The sequence below is a fragment of the Podarcis pityusensis genome (genome assembly GCF_964106645.2).
Source record: "Podarcis pityusensis genome assembly, chromosome: 14".
Taxonomy (NCBI): Eukaryota; Metazoa; Chordata; class Lepidosauria; order Squamata; family Lacertidae; genus Podarcis; species Podarcis pityusensis.
Genome location: NC_138039.1, coordinates 13,826,934 through 13,848,244, shown reverse-complemented (window position 1 = coordinate 13,848,244; position 21,311 = coordinate 13,826,934). Strand labels below are relative to the sequence as shown.

At 45.3% G+C, this 21,311-nt stretch overlaps 3 protein-coding genes across 6 annotated transcripts in view; 2 read left to right on the top strand and 1 right to left on the bottom strand.

Annotated features, from left to right (window-relative positions):
* Nucleotides 1-1,292, bottom strand: part of PDILT (protein disulfide isomerase like, testis expressed) — a 25,029-nt gene extending 23,737 nt beyond the window's left edge. The window contains exon 1 of the mRNA XM_080981101.1: nucleotides 1,032-1,292. Coding sequence (XP_080837227.1) covers nucleotides 1,032-1,233 — 202 coding nt within the window. The 5' untranslated portion in view covers nucleotides 1,234-1,292. The remainder of the gene's footprint in view (nucleotides 1-1,031) is intronic.
* LOC308462972 (acyl-coenzyme A synthetase ACSM3, mitochondrial-like) overlaps nucleotides 1-21,311 on the top strand; it is a 313,063-nt gene that overhangs the window by 234,634 nt on the left and 57,118 nt on the right. The window lies entirely within an intron of this gene.
* Nucleotides 1-21,311, top strand: part of LOC308462976 (acyl-coenzyme A synthetase ACSM5, mitochondrial-like) — a 23,584-nt gene extending 2,273 nt beyond the window's left edge. For 2 of the 4 annotated variants that reach the window (XM_080981081.1, XM_080981083.1), the window contains exons 2-14: nucleotides 5,444-5,678; nucleotides 7,835-8,045; nucleotides 10,665-10,872; nucleotides 11,575-11,718; nucleotides 12,647-12,803; nucleotides 13,949-14,028; nucleotides 15,870-15,993; nucleotides 16,323-16,403; nucleotides 17,067-17,168; nucleotides 18,257-18,384; nucleotides 18,460-18,559; nucleotides 19,265-19,384; nucleotides 20,871-21,311. In XM_080981081.1, the coding sequence (XP_080837207.1) occupies nucleotides 5,493-5,678; nucleotides 7,835-8,045; nucleotides 10,665-10,872; nucleotides 11,575-11,718; nucleotides 12,647-12,803; nucleotides 13,949-14,028; nucleotides 15,870-15,993; nucleotides 16,323-16,403; nucleotides 17,067-17,168; nucleotides 18,257-18,384; nucleotides 18,460-18,559; nucleotides 19,265-19,384; nucleotides 20,871-20,957 (1,728 nt within the window). In that variant the 5' untranslated portion in view covers nucleotides 5,444-5,492 and the 3' untranslated portion in view covers nucleotides 20,958-21,311. Of the gene's footprint in view, nucleotides 1-5,408; nucleotides 5,679-7,834; nucleotides 8,046-10,664; nucleotides 10,873-11,574; nucleotides 11,719-12,646; nucleotides 12,804-13,948; nucleotides 14,029-15,869; nucleotides 15,994-16,322; nucleotides 16,404-17,066; nucleotides 17,169-18,256; nucleotides 18,385-18,459; nucleotides 18,560-19,264; nucleotides 19,385-20,870 lie in introns of all 4 variants that reach the window. The other 2 variants (XM_080981080.1, XM_080981082.1) reach the window with 1 other exon arrangement.

Genomic DNA, 21,311 nt, shown 5'->3' with positions numbered 1-21,311 from the left:
ACCCCCAAGGGAAGCATTCCTTTCTGGACAACATAGGAAGTAATTCTTGCTGATTCAATTGGACTTATTTTGCTTCTGAGCAGACATTGTAAGGATTGCACAGTTAGTTTAAGGTGCCACGAGGCAAATACGTTGATTTCTGTTTCCCTTGTTTTCTCATTTTTCCATTCTTAAGTTTGCTTCACTTTTCCACATCGGTGTGTGTGTGATATTTATGAAAATTCACTAGCATTTTAGTGCTAATTTCTCCTTACACACAATTTTGCCTAATATCTACATTTTTGTAGAGTGACTTCCCCTAATATCACACATTTTTGCATGTTGTTAGCATGAATGTAAGCATCTTTAGGTACGCTTTGCACTAATATATGCTTTTGTATATATGAGTTGCCTGACGAACTGTGCCACAAAATTCAGAGAAGTGCAAATTTCGCAGGATGGCTGTGTTTCGGTTCTTGTACTCCCCCCCCCCCCGAAAGTACAAATTAGGCAGATTCACCTTTAAATGAGAGCTGAATAAAATTTTCCCTACATCCCCGGCACTGTTAGACGTTCAGGTTTAAAGTGCCCATTTTGTGAAGATTAGCTCATCAGCCAGTGTGGCCTAGTGGTTAGACTGAGGTTCAAACCCCTGCTCATCCATGAAACTCACTGACTGACCTTGGGCCAGTCACAGTCTATCAGCCTAACCTACCTCACAGGGGTGTTGTGAGGCCAAAATGGAGAGGAACAGAACCATGTATGGCACCTTGAGCTCCTTGGAGGAAAGAGGAAATAGAAATGTAGTGATGATAGATAGTTGATAGATAGATAGATAGATAGATAGATAGATAGATAGATAGATGATAGATGATAGATGATAGATGATAGATGATAGATGATAGATGATAGATGATAGATAGATAGATAGATAGATAGATAGATAGATAGATAGATGATAGATAGATAGATAGATAGATGATAGATAGATAGATAGATAGATAGATAGATAGATAGATAGTAATATCTCTTTTGGAAGAAGAAGTACTTACAGAACTCCACCAGCAGGTACTGTGTTCCATTCAGAGCCCTGTCAAAGTTGCTCTTTTTCAGGACCAGAACATTGTCCTCCTCCTTGATTTGGGACAGTTTGACTTTCTTTGGTTTCTTCTCTGATGGGCCAATGCCACCTTCTGCAGTAGAAAGAGGAAGGCACGTTAAACCTGTCAGGACAAGCAGCCACAGAGCTCTCATTCTGGCCTTCCAGGATGTTGCAGACACCACGGAAGAGGAGAAAGGGGACCTAGCCTGGGTCTGCTCTGGTTAAAAATGTCCATGGCCTTATCAGCAGGCCACGTGGCTTAATTCCCACACAATTAGAGATAGGGGACAGGGCTCGCTGCAAAGAGAATAGAGTCTGCTCCCTCTTTGAATTGTTAAAGCTGCTAACACTTTAGGAACCTAGGGTCAGGGGCGGAGGAAGGGGGTGTGGTGGGGTGGTATGCCCCGGGTGTCACCACTGAGGGGGGTGACAAAATGCCTGGTGGCACTCACCACGGGGCTTGCAGCACGCCCGAGCCACGCGTCTTTCCTGGGAGTGACATGGTGGCTTGGGTGCCAGGCAGACTCCTCGCTGCCCCAAATGGTCCACTAGCCGCCCCCCCCAGCTGTCAGGTAGATGAGTAGGAGGAGGCAGGCAGACTCCTCAGGGGCCTCGCGGAGCGTCCTGCCCTGGCTGGCCCCGCCCCACTGGTGGCTGGCCCCGCCCCTGGGCGCAGGGCACGCACACTGCCACAGGCGCCTGATTGGCTTGCTCCGCCGCTGCCTGGGATGCTCCACTTATACCAAGTCATAGCACTGGTCCATCTTACTTATTAGCTCAACGAGTTTAAAGTCTGCTTCAGTAGCATAAAACCAACCATGTGGTGCACAGGGTGAAAGAAAAATACAGCGCAGAAACACTCTGAGAACAATAGATCAAATTGACAAACTCTAAAACAACAAAACTACCCGAAACAGGTTTAAGCATTTTGTCAAATTGAAAACTGATCTTCCATAAATGGCTGCCACACGTGATTACAGAAATCAGCATGCTCACAGGTAAAAATGAAATCCTGGGTCCTAGATGACACATTTTGCCTGTTTTTGACAAAGGTAAAGCAGATCTTCTTCGTTTACCTTCTGGTAGCTGTTCAGTTAGTATCCACTCAAGACTGGAGAGACACTTCATGCGATGCGCTAGGCAGTGCTTTTTTTCCTTAAAAAATGTTTAGGGGTACTCTCATTTTGACTCAAGAAAACCACCATTTTATAGTTCAAATCAGGAAAAGTAAAGGGACAAAAGTACAAAATTCACAAAATGTTTAGGAGTATGCGTACCCCTGCGTCCCCCCAGGGAAAAAAGCACTGGCCCTAGGTAACTGGTTCAAGGAAGTTATGTTCATTGCTGTGTCAAAGAAATTGACACGTGATGGTGATCATTCTGATTTCACCTCTATTCAGGGGTTATTTATTAAATATAGGACATCACAAATTTCATTGCAGTCATACCTCATGTTACGTCCGCTTCATGTTACGTTCTTTCAGGTTACGTCCCGTGGCGACCCAGAAGTACCGGAAAAGGTTACTTCCTGGTTTCGCCGTTCGCACATGCACAAAAGCGCAAAATGACGTCACGCACATGCACAGAAGCAGTGAATCGCAACCTGCGCGTGCGCAGACGTGCCGCTGCGGGTTGCACTCTTTTCATGTTGCGAATGGGCCTCCGGAACGGATCCCGTTTGCAACCAGAGGTACCACTGTACAATAGTTATCATAGTTAACATATAGGTGGTACATGACACCAGTCAAGCTTGCAAAAATTTACCATTTGCCCGACAATAAATGTTGGAAATGTAATGAGACTGAAGGTACATTCTTTCACCTTTGGTGGACATGCCCAAGGATTAAGACATTCTGGGAGATGATTTATAACGAAATGAAAAAGGTATTTAAATATACCTTCCTGAAGAAACCAGAGGCCTTTCTCCTGGGCATGGTCAGCCAATTGGTGCCAAAGAAGGATAGAACTTTTTTTATGTATGCAACAACAGTAGCAAGAATACTTATCGCGAAGTATTGGAAGACACAAGATTTACCCACCCGGGAAGAATGGCAGATGAAGTTGATGGACTATATGGAACTGGCGGAAATGACTGGCAGAATCCGAGACCAGGGAGAACAGTCGGTGGAAGAAGACTGGAAAAAGTTTAAAGACTATTTACAGAAATACTGTAAAATTAATGAATGTTAGAAAAATGTTGGAATGATGTTATATGGCTTTAGTAGAAATGTTATAAGGAATTAAGTATAAATAGACTAATAGAGTATTAAAGGAAAAAATAAGGTTAGAAAGTGTAAGATAATTATAGGATAGAAAACAGAGGAAGATGGAAAGGAATTGCTGAAACAATTAACAGAAGTGGAATACAAAAAGGGAGGTGTGAGGAGGTCGTTGAAATAAGTGCATGAAAGATAAGATATTGAAATTGTTTGATGTGTTTTAAACTGTTTTTGTTTTGTTTTGTTAGTTTAATGTGTTAGTGTTATGTAGTGTTTTTGTATTGTATTGTATTGTTTATCCTTTTTTTGTTTTTGTTTTTGTAGTGTTTAAATTGTTGGAAAAGTAATAAATATTATTTTTTAAAAAAATATCATAGTTAACATAGAAACTGTCTCATACCACTAGCCTACCCAGCTCAATACTGTCTACACAGACAGGTAGCAGCTTTCCAGGGTTTTAGGCAGGGGGCATTCCCAGCCCTACCTGGGCTTTGAAGTTGTCACCTGACACAGTAATGACATCAGATGATTTACAGGTGGGTGGTCCCATCCATTTGTCAAAAATGGTCTGTGACCCGGTTCTTGATCCACCCTGCAAACTGGAAAACATTCCCTACCTAAAGTGCCGTTTTTGTGCTCTCAATGACAAGCAGTCTTTGAAAATGACCCACAATGCACCTTTCCCCCCTGTTATCATTAAGCACACAGAATACTTAATATAATGAGCCTGTGTGCAGCGGCTTCAGGGAAAGATAGGTTCATGCACAAACAGCCTTGCAGAACAAAAACCGGGAGCTTAATGAGAACGGCAATACCCCACTGCCAAAAAGGGGGGGGGGGAGAAATAAGCTGGTGTGACAAGCCCTGCCTTGAATTCTATTTAAAAAGATTGTTATAGGCCGAGAAGAAGCTTTTGCAAAAAAACCCAAAAAACCTTGTACTCGTCACAAGTGAGCATATTCCTTTAGTATTTCTTTATTGGATTCATGTCCCACGTTTGTCTCCAAGGAACTCAAGGTAGCATACAAGAGTCCCCCCCCCCTTATTTAATCCCACAACGACCCTGTGAGGTAGGCTAGGCCGAGAGGCAGTGAGTGACCCAAAGTCACCCAGTGAATTTCATGGCCAAGTGGGAATTTGAACTCTGGTCTCTCAGGTGAAGCTGACTTCTCTGCAGGGACAATAGAATGTAAGAATATCCCCAGTGTAGTAAGTAGAATGAAAGAGATACTGGAAGGGTGTAGTCTCTCTGACCTTCCATAACCGACCACTTCATTTTCCAACACTGTATAGCTAATAATAATAATAATAATAATAATTTATTATTTATACTCCACCCATCTGGTTGAATATTAAAAACACGATAAAACATCAAACATTAAAAACTTTCCTAAACAGGGTTGCCTTCAGATGTCTTCTATAAGTCAGATAGTTGTTTATCTCCTTGACATCTGTTGGGAGGGCGGGCGCCACTACCGAGAAGGCCCTCAGCCTGGTTCCCTGTAACTTGACTTCTCGCAGTGAGGGAACTGCCAGAAGGCCCTCGGAGCTGGACCTCAGTGTCTGGGCTGAACGATGGGGGTGGAGATGTTCCTTCAGGTATACTGGGCCAAGGCTGTTTAGGGCTTTAAAGGTCAGCACCAACACTTTGAATTGTGCTCGGAAATGTACTGGGAGCCAATGTAGGTTTTTCAGGACATGTGTTATATTGTCTCGGTGGCCACTCCCAGTCACCAGTCTAGCTGCCACATTCTGGATTAATTGTAGTTTCCGGGTCACCTTCAAAGGTAGCCCCAAGTGCTCTCACCCAAGTTGCTCACAACCTCCCTGATCTCCTGGATTCAAGATCTTTACCTCAAACAAGAAGAAACAAGCAAAAACTGGAGAAGCCAACATCACACATTTCCCCTGTATGCTTTTGAGTGATTCTGTGGAAACAGTCAACCTCTAGTGTGTAGTCAGAAATATTCTGCAAGTCAGTCTATTGGCACATCTAACAAATACTGTTAGATTGGCACATCTAACAGAATACTGACTTGGTATAATGTATTTTACAATGTTCCTAATGTGTCAGATGTTTCTGTTAACTGCAAAAGTTTTTTTTTCAGAAAAACATTTCTGCTTTTACAACATGTCATTGCAGAAAAATCCAACTAAGTTGTTGTTCTCAAGCTGCCTTTTGCTCTGGTGCCATGAAGACCTTGTTTAAATGCTTCTGGAATCTGCGGCCACCTCACAATTTGCTCCATCAAGTCAAAAGACACCTTGCCTCTCCAATCACCTCACACTACGAAGCTATAAACCGGTGTGAACAGGAAGTGCCCAAGTACTTCAATTTTGCTAGTGATGTTCTGGACAGGTGGACCCAAGTGGAAAAGGTATGAATTTGTCTGCTTTAGGAAGACATTCATGGCTGGCAGGAAAACAGGATATTGATGCTACTATAGGTATGCTTTTATGATCTCCGTGGAGTACAGGGGACCTGTGGCTTTGTTCAGTTACGTGTTCCCCAAACTAAGAGACTGAAGGAAGTCTTGGATTTGGTCACAAAGGTTATCTAACTCTAGTCATTGGTAGGTTTCTGATCCATGATTTCTGTAAGCTCCCTTTATTTGCCTTGAGTTACCTGGGCTGACTATGGAGCTAATTCAGTTGTAGACAGGTATCGATGAATCAACCAGTTTTGATGTCTCTGACTTCCTTATTTTTCCAATTTTAAATTTCCACATTCTTGCAACAATTTGTGATTGTTTTAATCCGCACGAAAATTCATCAGCATAAGCCTGCGAATTTCTCCTAGCAGTGTTTTTTGTGGGGAGTTTTTAAACTAAGGTGCATACTGGAAAGCTCTTTTACCTAATGTAATGCATGTTGGTATGTTCATGAACAAATGCATTCTTTGTGCATAATTTCCCTTAATATATGTTTTTTTGTACCGTTTGGTTGGAGAACTGCATCACAAACTTCGGAGAGATGCAAATTTCAAAGGATAACCATGTTTCAGTTCACATTTTGGTTCAAAAAGTCCAAATTAGGTATTTTCTCATTATAATGCAAACAGAAGTGAATTCCCCCTCCCATTCATTGTGGCAGACCACATGCTTTGCATGCCTGAGGTCCCAGGTTGGGAATGACCTCTGACCTAGGAATGGTCGCTGTCTGAAACCCAGGAGAGCTGTTGCCATTCATTGCAGAGATTTGTTTCATATGATATTGAATATGCAGCCCCCTGTAATTCATAACTTCCCCCTCGATGTCAGGAATAGTTTTAGCAACTCCTCGTAGCAACTTCACCGATGAAAGGAAAGCTGCAGGCGGTAAATGGGGGAGAACAAAGACAAGAACCTTTCCTCTCTTGTTGCAAACGCCGTCACTGGCAAGACCAGGCATAGGCAAACTCCGGCCCTCCAGATGTTTGGGACTACAATTCCCATCATCCCTGACCACTGGTCCTGTTAGCTAGGGGTAATGGGAGTTGTAGTCCCAAACATCTGGAGGGCCGGCGTTTGCCTATGCCTGGGCAAGACGTTACCTTTTCCTCTCAACCAGAAGAAGCAGAGACAGAAGCAGAAACTCTAGGCAGTTCAGCAACTAACTGGAGAGTATCCCGTCCAGCAATTAAATCAAAAAGATACAAACAAACAAACAAAATGCCAAGTGAAGGGCGACTCCCAACACACATGCAGGCTCACCGCAGCCAAAACAGATGATAAGATTTAAAAAGTTATTGATAAAAAACAACAACGGTACACGGGTGGCGCTGTGGGTTAAACCACTGAGCCTAGGGCTTGCCGATCAGAAGGTCGGCACTTCGAATCCCCGCGATGGGGTGAGCTCCCGTTGCTCGGTCCCTGCTCCTGCCAACCTAGCAGTTCGAAAGCACGTCAAAGTGCAAGTAGATAAATAGGTACCACTCCAGGGGGAAGGTAAATGGCGTTTCCATGCGCTGCTCTGGTTCGCCAGAAGCGGCTTAGTCATGCTGGCCACATGACCTGGAAGCTGTACGCCGGCTCCCTCGGCCAATAAAGCAAGATGAGCGCCGCAACCCCAGAGTCGGCCACGACTGGACCTAATGGTCAGGGGTCCCTTTACCTTTACCTAAAAAACAACAACATGCAGTTGCTTACAGTAATACAACCAAATAAAAGAAAGAAATGGTTTTGGAACAATTAGGACTTCAAAAGGACTTCACTTCAAAAGGTCTTTAAAACGATAAAAACTTGAGCAAACTGCGGAGCTAAAAACAAACGGTGCTCACCCGAAAGGACCCCTCAGGGATGAGCCACACCAATTCATTGTAGACAATACCAAGCTAGATGGGCCCATGAGTTGACTCAGTATAAGACAGCTCCCTATGATGACTGCTTCCAAGGCAAGTCTATTCCTAGAGTACTCCTGCCTGCTCTTTCATTCCCTTACCTTTCCCTGTTGGTCATAAAATCCTATTTGATTGGTGCATGTGCTTGGCCCTGTGGATTAGGCATCATTTTTAGTTGTCTTTCATCTTATTATAGCTTTTTGGGTTGTCTGTTAGGAGGGAAAGAGATCTCCATACCCAGCCTTCTGGTGGGTGGATGACCAGAGCAAAGAGGTGAAGTGGAGCTTTGAGGAACTGGGAGTCTTATCCCGGAAAGCTGCCAACATGCTCCTTGGTCCATGTGGCTTGCAAAGAGGTGACCGGATCATGACAGTTCTACCCCGGATTCCAGAATGGTGGCTACTAAGCGTGGCTTGTATGCGGACAGGTTAGTCAATATTATGGGCAAGAAAAGAGTCATTAGTGTTGGGTGGATTTGGAGGGCAGGATAGGATATTGTTTTATTATTTATCCTTCCTCTTATTTGTGTGAGTCCAATGTTTAGTTAGGGACGCGGGTGGCGCTGTGGGTAAAACCTCAGCGCCTAGGACTTGCCGATCGCATGGTCGGCGGTTCGAATCCCCGCGGCGGGGTGAGCTCCCGCCGTTCGGCCCCAGCTCCTGCCCACCTAGCAGTTCGAAAGCACCCCTAAGTGCAAGTAGATAAATAGGTACCACTTTATAGCGGGAAGGTAAACGGCGTTTCCGTGTGCTGCTCTGGTGCCGGCTCGCCAGGGCAACTTCGTCACACTGGCCACGTGACCCAGAAGTGTCTGCGGACAGCGCTGGCTCCCGGCCTCTAGAGTGAGATGAACGCACAACCCTAGAGTCTGTCAAGACTGGCCCGTAAGGGCAGGGGTACCTTTACCTTTGCCTTTAATGTTTAGTTAGCAGAGCTTAAAATTTAGCATCCCTTTGCAGCATCAAATGTAGAAATTTCTGGGACAAAGGTTGCTTAACCTTATTAGTAATTATCCAGGATGCTTTAGCAGACTAGATCTTCCCATTTTATCCCTTTCATTTGGTTTAAATGTAATGTAATGTAAGAATAAAATTACTGTTCACTTACATAAAGCTTCAGACTTGATTCAGTGGTAAGCAGCAGTGAAAAACAAACAAGGCAGAATATACAGTGGTACCTCAGGTTAAGTACTTAATTTGTTCTGGAAGTCCGTTCTTAACCTGAAACTGTTCTTAACCTGAAGCACCACTTTAGCTAATGGGGCCTCCTGCTGCTGCCATGCTGCTGGAGCACGATTTCTGTTCTCATCCTGAAGCAAAGTTCTTAACCTGAAGCACTATTTCTGGGTTAGCGGAGTCTGTAAGCTGAAGTGTATGTAACCTGAGGTACCACTGTACTTCTAGATTACAAAATACATGGTTGAAATAAAAAATGGAGTCTAGTAACATCCTTTCTCTGTTGGCTACATGGCGAAGAAAGAAAACTGAGCTCTGAGCAGGAAGGAATAATAATAATAATTTATTATTTCTACCCCGCCCATCTGGCTGGGTTTCCCCAGCCACTTGGGGCGGCTTCCAACAGAAGGTTAAAAATACATTTAAGGAAGTAGTAACGATTATTTTCCTATGTTTACTTTTCCTGCCAGGGCAAGCAAAGGATGTGACCTCACAGAGCCCCATCTCTAGGAATTTACAGGAGAAACTCCATGTGTCTTAACCCTTTGCTTATCTAGCAACATATGAAATTTTATTTCGGCTGCGACATTATTTCCCAGAATAAGAACATAAGATGAGTCTGCTAGATCAGGCCAATGGCTCATCAGATCAGTGTTCTGTTCTCACAGAGGCCACGCAGATCCTTGTGGGAAATCCTTAAGCAAGACCTGAGCACAAGAGCACTCTTCCCTCCTGCGGTTTCCAGCAAGTGGTATTCAGAAGAATTCCTGTCTTTGACTGCAGAGGCAGAGCAGAAGCAGCTCTAGATAAACCTTTTAGAAGAAGGCTTGAAAGGCTTTAAAAGGGACTTAGTCAAACACATGGAGGATAAGGCTATCAATGGCTATTAGCCCTGACGGTTTTATACTACCTTCAGGTATCAGAGGCAGTATGCCTCTGAATAACTGTGGCTAGGGATCATGTGTGGAAGAGAATTATTACACTCTGTTTATGGGTGTGCTGGGCCCAGGGGTAACCCAAGTAACACGGTCCAGGTCCAGTCCTGAATCCAAGGATTCCGCGAGGAGTCAGTCCGACAGGACCAAGGCAGGACACGAGGCAGGAAACCAGGCAAGGTCAGGACAGGTTCACAGGCAGGTTCTGGCAAACAGCAATGTTGTTCCTGCAACCCAGGGCGGGGTCCAACAGCCTTTTATCTCTGTCGGGGTAACGGCCGGTCCTGATCTCCCAGTGACTCACTTCCCTGTCTCGCCCGAAGGCGAGCACTCCTCCTGCGAGTACTCAGGTCTCTCCTTCTCTCAGACCTGAGTCTCTGCAGCTCAGGAGATGTCGGTGGGTTACTAGACCCAGAGGCCACCTCAGCCTCTCCTGACCCAACTGGTAGTAGAGCAGCTGCACGTGATTGCCCAGCAGAGGGCAACGGGGTAATCCCCGCATCTGGAGCCAGGGCAGGATCAGGCCCCTGACTCGGCCCAGCTGGTGCTTGTTGCAGGGGAACTTGTGCAGACTGGGGCTCTTCAGAATCAGGCCCCAGACTAGGTTCAGATGCCACCTGAGGCAAAGGATCCGGTGCGGACTGAGACTCCTCTGGCTCCGAGTCCGAGTCTGAGTCCCAGGCCATCACAATGGGCATCCTAGAGACATCTGGTCAGCCACTGTGAAAACAGTATGCTGATCTAGATGGACCTTTGTTCTGACCCAGTAGAGCTCTTATTTATGTTCTTATGCTACTGATTCATTTATCTGAGGTTCAGCACACCTGCTTTAACCACCGCATTATCCTCAAATGAGATACCACTGTGCGTGCAGTTTTTCCAAGCAAGGAGACTTTCTGAGTTCTCTGCTCACTTCATTGCCTGGTTCCTTTCTAGGCATTGTTTTCATCCCAGGGACACCCCAGTTAACAGCCAAAGACATCTCCTACAGGCTGCAGGCTTCCAAAGCCAAATGCATCGTGGTCAGTGACACGCTGGCCCCCGCAGTGGACTCAGTCCTGTCCGAATGCAATTTTCTGAAAACCAAGCTTCTTGTGTCTGACAGCAGCAGAGATGGCTGGATGAACTTCAAGGATCTCTTCCAGTAAGTACTGCAATGGACAGAGCATGAAACGAGAGCAACCAATCGCTATGCTCACTCTGCTAAGATATTCCAGGTATACAACACTTACTCAGTTATAGTTTCCTTTGGAAGAAAGTCACTGAGGACTCAGTGATGTTTTGTAACATTGGTATTTATTTACCAGCTGGGTGTAGGTGGAAGCATAGATAGAACCAAGGGTGGATAACTATCTTCAGGCCTAGGGCCAGATTGACCCACAACAAACCCTTCAGGGGTCATGTGTTAAGGGGGCTGGAGCTGAAGTGAAAAAGTGGGGATAGCCAATTTTATTTCTTTTTTTAAAAAAAGAACTCATTTGGGGGGATCAGTAAGATCACAAAAATCTTTTGACACCACAGCAAGGACTCTTCAGGAGTGGTTAGTTGAAACATTTTTTAAAGATTTTTTTTTTAATAGACAAATTTGGAAGAGCTTGACAGGCACAGAAATCCTTTTGGCACCACACTAAAAATATATAATCCATTTTAAATTTATTTAAATGGACAAATTTGGGGGGTCTTTGGAGCATGCCCAGAAAACTTCTTGCTGGCCGAGAAACTTGGATGCTGTACAGCAATCCATTGGATTTGCGCCAAGCTGGTATAGTTTGGGAAGCTTGCCAGGGGGTTTTATTCATGAAATGCATGTTTCACATTGATCCCGTACAATGTCACTGTTTTTAAGAGCAGCACCTGCCAGCCATGACTGTGTTAAGACAACAAGCGACGAGCCCATGATCATCTACTTTACAAGTGGGAGCACAGGGTCTCCCAAAATGGTGGAACATTCCCACTGCAGTTACGGGATTGGATTTACATCAAGCGGCAGGTAACGCCCGTTGACTTCTTTCAAACTCTTGCGGTGGCAAAACAGTGCAACGCCATTTTAGATTAGGGTGCAAAGGGCCCTGACAGGATTGGAAAGCTTCAGGTTAAGAGGAAGGCAGGTGGATCAGAAGGATGGGAGGCTCAAGTGGGGGCACAGGTGCTGGGTTCTGTCCAACTTTTGGGGGGCAGCAGAAGTATGATGTCATGTGACAGAAGGAGGCCTGATGGGGACTGTCACATCCACGGGAAGGCTTGATGGTGCCCAACGTGGCTCTGGCTAGGCCTGACGGGGCATGGGATATTGACAGGGCCCAGTCCCCTGGTTGAAAATGGGGTGTGTGACTTGGCACCCCCCAGCTCCCCCCTAGATGGCACCCCTGGGCCAGGTAAAGCAGCATTGCCCATTACTAAGGTTGTGAGATTTCTGTTGTGGACTGTATTCAGCACTGTCAGCACTGTTTCTCTTGCACTGCAGTTTGGTTTCCCTCCAATACTGTGTTATTTGTCTCACTGTCTGCTACTTAATGCAAGTTATGTAACTTACATAATGTATGTAACTTTGGCTTAACTTGCAAGGTGCTGGTGGGGGAGAACAGAGCAGCAGGCTCAACCAATGGTGCAATTAGAGAGTTTTAGACTTGGCTTAGATTATGATGTGTTCCCTGTGGGTCTTCTATTCTGCTAAGTGGGGCCCTAGATTTCCTCCCCAAAGTCTTACCTGTCAGCAGAGACAAAAGCATTGCTGGAGGTGAGGAGTTTTCTCTCTTTGATCCACTCCACTGCCCATATGGACTTTACACTTCTCCACCAGCTCTCCCTGTACCCTCTAAATCAGATGTGCAACATCTCTGCCGAGACATCCTGTAAACTGCTTCCTAGGATCCTGACTATCAACAGCCAATACAAATGTGTTCTTTCTCACTGAACAGGCACTGGATGAATCTGACTCCTTCAGATATATTCTGGAATACATCTGACACAGGATGGGTGAAGTCAGCTTGGAGCAGCGTGTTTGCTCCGTGGATCAATGGCTCGTGTGTCTTTGTACATCACCTGTTGAAATTCGAACCCACGGTCATAATAAATGTAAGAATAAAGGCCTGTGGAGTGTAGGTGGGTTGGGGCATGACCAAAGACTGAAATTCAGCTCAAAAAGGATTTATTGGATCATCAGGAACAAGAAGAACAAGAATGACAAACAGGGACACTTGGCCTAGTATATATACCTTAAGCCGGCCCAGGCAAAACACACCCACCACCTGTGATAGGCTGCCTTAATGCTGCAATTAGCGAATCACAACACTGACCCTATCTCAGCAGCGATTGGCAGCTTGACAGCTATTAAGAATGTCATTGGAGGGTTTTAGATGTCTTTTGTTATGCAGATGAAGCTCCTGAGCTCCAGGAGGCTTGAAGGCCTAGGCCTGCATTGCATTCATGCAGCCTGGCTTCAGTCTACAATGCCTGCATACATAACATCCTGCATGCAGGTCATAGGTTCACTTTTAAGGAAAGGGTTCAGTTGTAAGGGATGAGCATTTCATGCAAAAAGTTTCAGATTCAAGCTTTGGCAAATATGGAAAAGACTTCAGTCTGAGGATCTCAAGAGCCTCTGCCAGGCTATGTAGGGTCTGTGGACCAGAAATGAGGAACCTCAAGGTCTGGATCCAAATAAAGCCCTCTATGCTTCTAAAGAAGGCCTACCGGACTCCCCCTAGGTCACACCCCTTTCCAAGCCACAACCCTCACTGGTCCGGCTTTGCAGCCTCCTTGACCACTTTTGCCCAGCTAGAATGTGTCCTTCAACTCTGATAATGCCTCTTGATTCCCTGGGCGGAAGATAGAGAGGGATAGGTGAGTGTGTAGTATCTAGAGCTGTGCACTGGGTCCCAAACTGGATCTTTCTGATTCTGGTAGACCTCTTTCAGCTGGATCAGGTTGAGGCAGCATGGGATCACCCCAGATCAGCTCAAGTCCACCCAGAGTGATCTGGGGCTGTCAAAAGAGAGGTCCACCTGGCAGCAAGGAGAAGCTAAGGAGATGGGCAATCAGTCTGTGTACATTGTTACACTGCATACCCATTTTTCTGATGTTTCTAAAGAGAGCTTCTTTTGAAAGTTCCTTCTGACGTCCCACCGAAAGCTACCCTCCTAACGTTGGATCTCACCCTATGCTCCAAAACCAGAATTTGAGGTTGCAATAATGGTTGTGCTTCCATTGCCTCCGTTCAGACTCTCAACCGATACCCAATCACGACTTTCTGCACAGCTCCTACTGCATACCGGATGTTGGTTCAGCACGATCTCACCAGGTACTTTCTAATGCGTAACTGGAAATATGAACACAAGAGAAGAACTGTGATGAGAATTGGACGGGTGTCAAACGGTTCTTGTCGTTTGCTCCAGTTGCTCATCTTTACCACGGATGGCTGTAGTTCCTAGTAGATCACTGTCCTTGTTTTATGGAGGTGGGTTGTTAAAATTTTGTTAGCCCATGAGCATATTTTGGTGCCGTGCTCTTGCAAGAGCCAAATGACTCGTGCGAGAGCACAGCACCACTGCCGAGCTCAGCAGCGGCTGTGTTGAAGGGAGGGGCCATTCTGGGATCTAATCGGAAGCCGGGATGGCTTCTGTAATTCCACGATGTCCCAGGAAAACACTTGAAGGGTATGTGTTTTTACCTTATTCACACTGTAGAATACCTGTGTGGGCAGGTAAGGAAAGATTGTAATTCATTTCTACACTATTGCATTATGGGAGAAAGAGACACTATTGAGTCATTGCCTGTAGTTTGAGGCTTGGGGTGTTCTTAGGAATGGAGCCTGGCCCATACACCGTGGCAAATGTTACGAAAACAGATGCTTAACCTAGTCTATCATTTGAATAATTGCATGCCTAGAGAAATTGCATACTGTTCCCTGCATAATCCATTTGCTTAATCAAGTTAAGCATAATACCACTGCAAAGTGGTTTATGAAACACAGTCTAATCGAATTCAAGGGATTAGGTGAAAACACCAGCACAAATCCAGCTGGCTATAGCTGGTGCTTCTGTAGCAGGTGTGGGGAACCGACAGCCCTCTAGATGTTTCGGGAACACAACTGGCATCAGCCCCAGTGTCCTGCTCTAGGTGAGTCCCAGGTTGCAGGAAACTTTCCAGATAACCAAGACTGTTGTGGGTATGGGCAGCAGGAACATCCAAGGGCAGCCCAAGGTCCAATTCCAGACAAGCAGTGGTTCCTAGAGGGTCTCAGGCAAGGGTCCATCTGAGCTCCAGTCTAGGGCAGCAGAGATTCAAACAAAAAAAGAGGGTAGCCCAAGGTCCAGCTCACCAGCAGCTCAGATAAAGAACAGGTCAAAGGGTGGGTCAAATTCCAGGTAAGAAAACAGCTAGCTGTAAAAACATTGGCAGGACTATTGTAATAACCTGCAGTTTTAAAAATATAGATATATGAAAATTGATGAATAAAAGAATGATTTGATATAATTTAGAATATGCAGGTAATGATGATAAAAAAATTAATGAACCGCAGAAAGAGGAGGAAGTCGAGTTTTGAAATGTTTGATTTACTGTTAAACTACTATTGAAATGTATATAAATGAAAACCATAAATATATGAAGAAAACAGCTAGCTCTGTGTACAACACAACGTGGTGGTAGCAAGACATTGAGGCGTTAAGTCAGAGATGCCATAACCCCAGCCTGGGCCCTGCTGCAGCCTCTTCGAGATTCTGCAGAGAGACCTACTCAGGAGGAGGGTCCATGAATAAATAGCCCTTTACTCACGAGGAGTCTCCTGCAACCGAGCATTTCTCATGGCTGTGGGGGTCTCGGCCTGCCTCTTGAGGTACCATCACCCCTAGGTCTTGTTCTGCCTCTGCATCCCAGACTGAGCTCCCTTTCTGCAGGGAGGGGGCCCTGCCAGCCTCCCCCAAGGGTCCCAACTCTTCCGTGGATATTGTTCTGGGCTATTCCTGAGTTTCTGGGGCTCCGGATCCTCCTTGGTAGAGGAGTCATCTGGTGAGGGCATGGGACCCAGCAAGCAGAGCCGATGATCAGGGGTGATGGGAGTTGTAGCAACATCTGGCGGGCCAAAGCTCCCTCACCCCTGATCTATAGGATTGCTACTGATGGTTGCCATTTCTTCTCAAGCTGCAAATTCATGAGCCTGAAGCACTGTGTGACAGGAGGGGAACCACTCATCCCAGAAGTGATGGAGCGGTGGAAGGCTCATACAGGGCTGGATATCTATGAAGGCTATGGACAAACAGAAACAGTATGTCTGTCTTTGTTAGTGTATGGTGGTGGGTCTTTCAACAGCATTCCATTCTGTCCAATCTTCTGGGGGGTAAATTCTAGTGGTGGGCGTGGCTAGGGACAAAAGTGGGCGGAGCAAGGAATGTAAATCTTTCTTTTTTCCTGGGCACTAGTTTCTACATGCACCTCTCGATCCCCTTTGCTCCTAGACCAAACCTTGCTTGTCTTAGATTGGTATGCTGTCTTCTCATGCCACAGTGAAAACAATCTCCTCCCTCTCCAAAATCACCCCAAATTTCATTTAGTTGTATTGTGCTCTCTCGATCTCTCTTTCTCTCCTTCTTACAGGTAACAATATGTTCCAATATAAAGGGAATGAAAATCAAACCGGGCTCACTAGGAATGGCTTCTCCACCATATGATGTCCAGGTACAAACTTAAATTTACCAGAATGGTGTCCATCGAAAGGCTTGAAGAAAACAGAGAATAAATATTCTTTATCCTTGTACTTTAATTCCCTATAATTTATCTGTCACCAAGTAAATCCCCATTATTATGAATTGCGGGGAAGTCCTGTGTGTGCAAGTAATTTGCTCTTTTCTCAGCTGTGTCCCAGCTGAGCAGTCCATTTTCCTTGTTCCAAAGAATTGAATGGGAATCAATGAAAACTGATTAGCCCCCTCTTTATCTAAAGATTCTCAAATGTTTTCCATTTCTCAATAGAATATCATGTACTAGAACTCTGTGAACACACACACAATATGAATGCATTGTATATATACACACACACACACACACACACACACACACACCGTAGAACTTAATGGGGGCCATTGATTACTAAGTCAATCCTCACTTGCATAGTTCAGTTTTCCATCTACATGTTCCTACTATTTCCCATTTCTTGGAGTGTAACAGAACCCTGAGAACAAGCTTTATCTATTTTTATTTATTCCATAGAACCTAATGGGTGCCACAGAGAACCAAGGATATGCATATAAATTTTAAATCAAGGCCTGTCAATTGAAATGATATGTGCATTTTGGGAAGCTTCCTTCTGTTGTTTGTTTGTTTGTTTGTTTGTTTCTACAGACTGTAGATGATGAAGGCAATGTTCAACCTCCAGGACAAGAAGGGTACATTGCGATCAGGATCAAACCCAAGCGACCATTTTGTCTTTTCTCAGGGTACTTAGTAAGTATTATCTGAGGTGACGAAGTAGGCAAACTAAGGAAGGAGAAGAAAATCAACACATAAGACTCTTGCTACACTTTCCTGTGTAACTTTTTAAGCCAGGGGGAGGCAAAGCTGTACCCTCCAGATATTGTAGGTCTTCGACACCCATCAGCCTCAGCCAGCCTGGCCAGATGTGAGCTATAACTCAGCAACATCTAAAAGGTATCAAGTTGCCTGCCCCTGCTCTAATGAATGAGTTGTACTTCCCTGTTCTTGTGGGAGGAATGTATTTTGGGTTTTTATGTTCATTTTTGTGTAGTGTTTTCTAATAAATAATAATAATAACTCAATTTGGTGTTCCTCAGCAGGTCTGGTGAAAATGTTCACCAACAGCTTCACTTGATCTGGGTTTGCATTTGTAACAGGGTTTGGTTGTGGTAAGGGATGGGGGAACGGATTTGATCCCATTCACATGTAAAGATGAACCTTCTTCATTTGCACTTCCCAAAACAATATCCAAACTGAAACACAGCCATCCTTTGGAACTTGCACTTTTCTGAATTTTGCAATGTCGTGGTATGTGTACCCCAAAATAGGGCATATACCAGGGTAAACTGCATACGTTGGTGGAAATAACTTATCTAGCTCTGCTATATTAAGGGAAATGGCTTTGCAGGACCTTGGTGCAACAGCCCTTTCCCCATTTGTGAATCCCAACAACTGGTATTCACAGTCCGATGGTGTTCACTCCTCTGATGGTGGAGATGGAAAATAGCCATCATGGCTAAAATCCGTTCATAACTTCATCATCCATCAATTTGTCTAATCCTCTTTTCAAATCGTCCACTCTCCCTTTGCATTGTGGTTTGGTTTAGGGTCTGGTGGAGAGTATGAGAAAATAGAGGCAACAGAGAGGCGGAGATAGGACACACTCAGATAGGGCAGAGGAGGTGACAGCATCTGGTCCAAGGACCCTCCAAGATCTGGAGCTGACACTGTAATCAACTCAAGAGCCAGTCGCCTTGCTATTTTATCTTGAGGCACCATTACCAAAAGGGACAGATCAGCAGTCATTGGTTGAAATGTTGTCTGGTTGTTGTTGCCAGGATAACCCTGAGAAAACAGCAGCTAGTGAACGTGGCGATTTCTATATCACTGGAGACAGAGCAATTAAAGATGAAGAAGGTTATTTCTTTTTTGTCGGAAGATCAGACGATTTGATAAATTCGGCTGGGTAGGTTTGGTTCAGTTGGCTTTTTCATTTGCTCTGCCACAAAAGGCACGGGACTGACCTCCTTCTGTCTCTTAGGTATCGTATTGGCCCGTTTGAAGTGGAGAGTGCCTTGATAGAGCACCCAGCTGTGGTGGAATCAGCTGTGGTCAGCAGCCCAGATCCCGTGAGAGGAGAGGTAACAGAGATTCAGGCAGCCAGCACACTCTGCAATGCACCATACTCAGGGGGCAAAAGCCACATGCAGTTTGCTTGCTTGGGGAAAGCGTAATAAATCTTGAAACATGACAGCAGCACTGGCAGTACTGCATTTCAGGGATGATTCTGAGTCGAGGAACTATGAAAATGTTCTCAGTGAGCAAACTCACCTTAGCTCAGCTGGGTACAAATGAAAAGTCGGGGGGGGGGCAGCCCAATGCATGATCTTACCAGGACCACAATGGGGCCTAAATATCTTCCTTTCCCTAGAGATGCTGCCAACCTCCATGAATCCCTAAATCCTGGTCTTCCCTTCCCTCCAAACAGTTATATTTGCTATGCTCTGGCTATGGCCAACACAAAATTAATCTATCTTGGCCTGTAGTTCTCCAAGTGAGAATCCTTCTGTAGATAAAATGGCGCGATCCATGCTCAAGAGTTGGGGCAGCAGCAGGCTCAGGGGAACCCCCCAAATTTGCAATATTTAGAGGGGAATTTCCTAAGTGGGGTGAAACTACATGAGAATAGAGCATGCTTAGTGGATGTGAAATGCTGGCTGACTGCAGGGGGACGAGGGAAAGGCGGATTAGAATGGAGTGTCTTTTGCTACACCAAGCACTTAATCACACTGAAACCTACTTTTTCTCTCTGAGTCATTAAAGCACATACAATTGGCATCCTATAGGTGGTGAAAGCCTTTGTCGTCTTGTCACCTGCCTTTTTATCACATGACCCAGAAGAATTAATCAAGGAGCTCCAGGATCATGTGAAAAAGGTGACTGCTCCTTACAAGTATCCTAGAAAGGCAAGTATCTTCCCAGGACCTAACCAGGAAATGACAGTGTGTGTTGAGAAGTCAAACTTTGGGAAATCAAGAAGTTGTGTCTCACTTTCCTCTTGGACTGATGTGATATGTGCCCTAGTGGCTTGGTGCTGACTTGGGAGACTTTTCTCTGCTCGTGACTCTAGGTACAGGAAGACAGCAATGATTTCACTGGTTCTCTGTAAGTGATATTGTGTACCAAGAGAGGAAGCTGCCTTATCCCAAGTCAGACCAACAGTCTATCAATCTTCTCCCGATTCCTGCAGCCTCTGTTAACTCTGCTTGCTCAGGTCTCCCCTGCCTCCTGCAAACCACAAGAGCAGGCTCTGGCAAAAATCACAATGCAGGGAAAACCGGGAAACCAGCCAATGCCTCTACGTAGCACCCTCCTTATTTCAGACATCGTGATATATCAGCATATCACGATGTTTAGCTGATGATATATCGCGATGTTGAAAACCAGATATTGCCCAGCCCTGTCCATGGGCACTAGTCATGGTGGAAGGATCCCCCTTCCTTGTACTTCAGTAGCAGCAAGCATCTGAATTACTAGCTGCAAGGGAACAGAGTGATTACGCTCCTGTTCTGCTTGTAGGCTTTCCAGAAGCACCTGGCTGCCACCGTGAGAAAGAAGAGTCTGGACTGCATTGGCTTTCAGTCTGATCCACCAGGGCCCTTAGATCTTCAGAGGCCCTTCTCCAGGTCCCTCATCTGAGGAAGGCTTGGAGGGTAGTGACAAGCGAAAGGGCCTTGTCAGTTGTGGCTATTCAACTGGCTATTCAACAAAGGAGCCAGTGTGGTGTAGTGGTTAAGAGCGGCAGACTCGTAATCTGGAGAACCGGGTTCGCGTCTCCGCTCCTCCACATGCAGCTGCTGGGTGACCTTGGGCTAGTCACACTTCTCTGAAGTCTCTCAGCCTCACTCACCTCACAGAGTGTTTGTTGTGTGGGAGGAAGGGAAAGGAGAAGGTTAGCTGCTTTGAGACTCCTTCGGGTAGTGATAAAGCGGGATATCAAATCCAAACTCTTCTTCTTCATCATCATCTGTGGAATGCTGTCTCCAGCAATGTCCATCTGGTGCCTTCACTGACATATTTTCAGGGCCAGGTCAAGCCTTTCCTTTTTCCAGCCAGGCCTTGGGATAGACTGTGATGCTGTCCTTTTCTTCCCAGTGTGCTACCAAAGCTTCCTCCAGCTGTTACGAGAGTTGTTTTGCTAGCTTTGTAAGGTACCATATATTTATATTAATTTTTGTATGCCTGTTAATTTGCTTGGAGGCCTTCAAGTAACGAACAAGTCTAATGAATAATAACAATGATCGTAGACTGGAGATGTTTTCGGGGTGTTGTTGTTGTTGGCTGGAAGAAGCCATTAACTTGACACTTCCACTCACATGAAAAACACTAAACTCTTGTGAGCCATGGTAACGTGACTGCAATAAATGACGCCAATGTCTTTTACTTTGCTAGGTCGAGTTTGTCCAAGAACTGCCAAAGACAGCTGCAGGGAAAATGCGAAGGAACGTTTTGCGGAAAAGAGAGTGGGGGACTGTCTAGCTTTGGAAGGACATTTGCATATGCAGAATCGTCCTGCAATCAGCTGTTTGCTCTGACGATGGAGAGTTTCCCCATCTTGCCTTCATACCCTAATCTATTGCTAAGTTCTGATATCTCAAGGAAAGGGATTCGAGCTGTCCAGCAACAATAACTATACTTTTTCCTAAGTTTGCTTCTCTTCTGTAATGAGTATGAGTTACTCATGCGTAAACTGGTGCCTCTCTAGGCTAATTTGCCTTGTTAAACCTTTCTGACTGCACAGCCCTTTCTCATCGTGGCTGCCTCAGTCGCTGGCAGAATCCGTCAGTGGGTGTTTCTTGAACCTCTTCCAACATAAAAGTTGTTTGACACCCA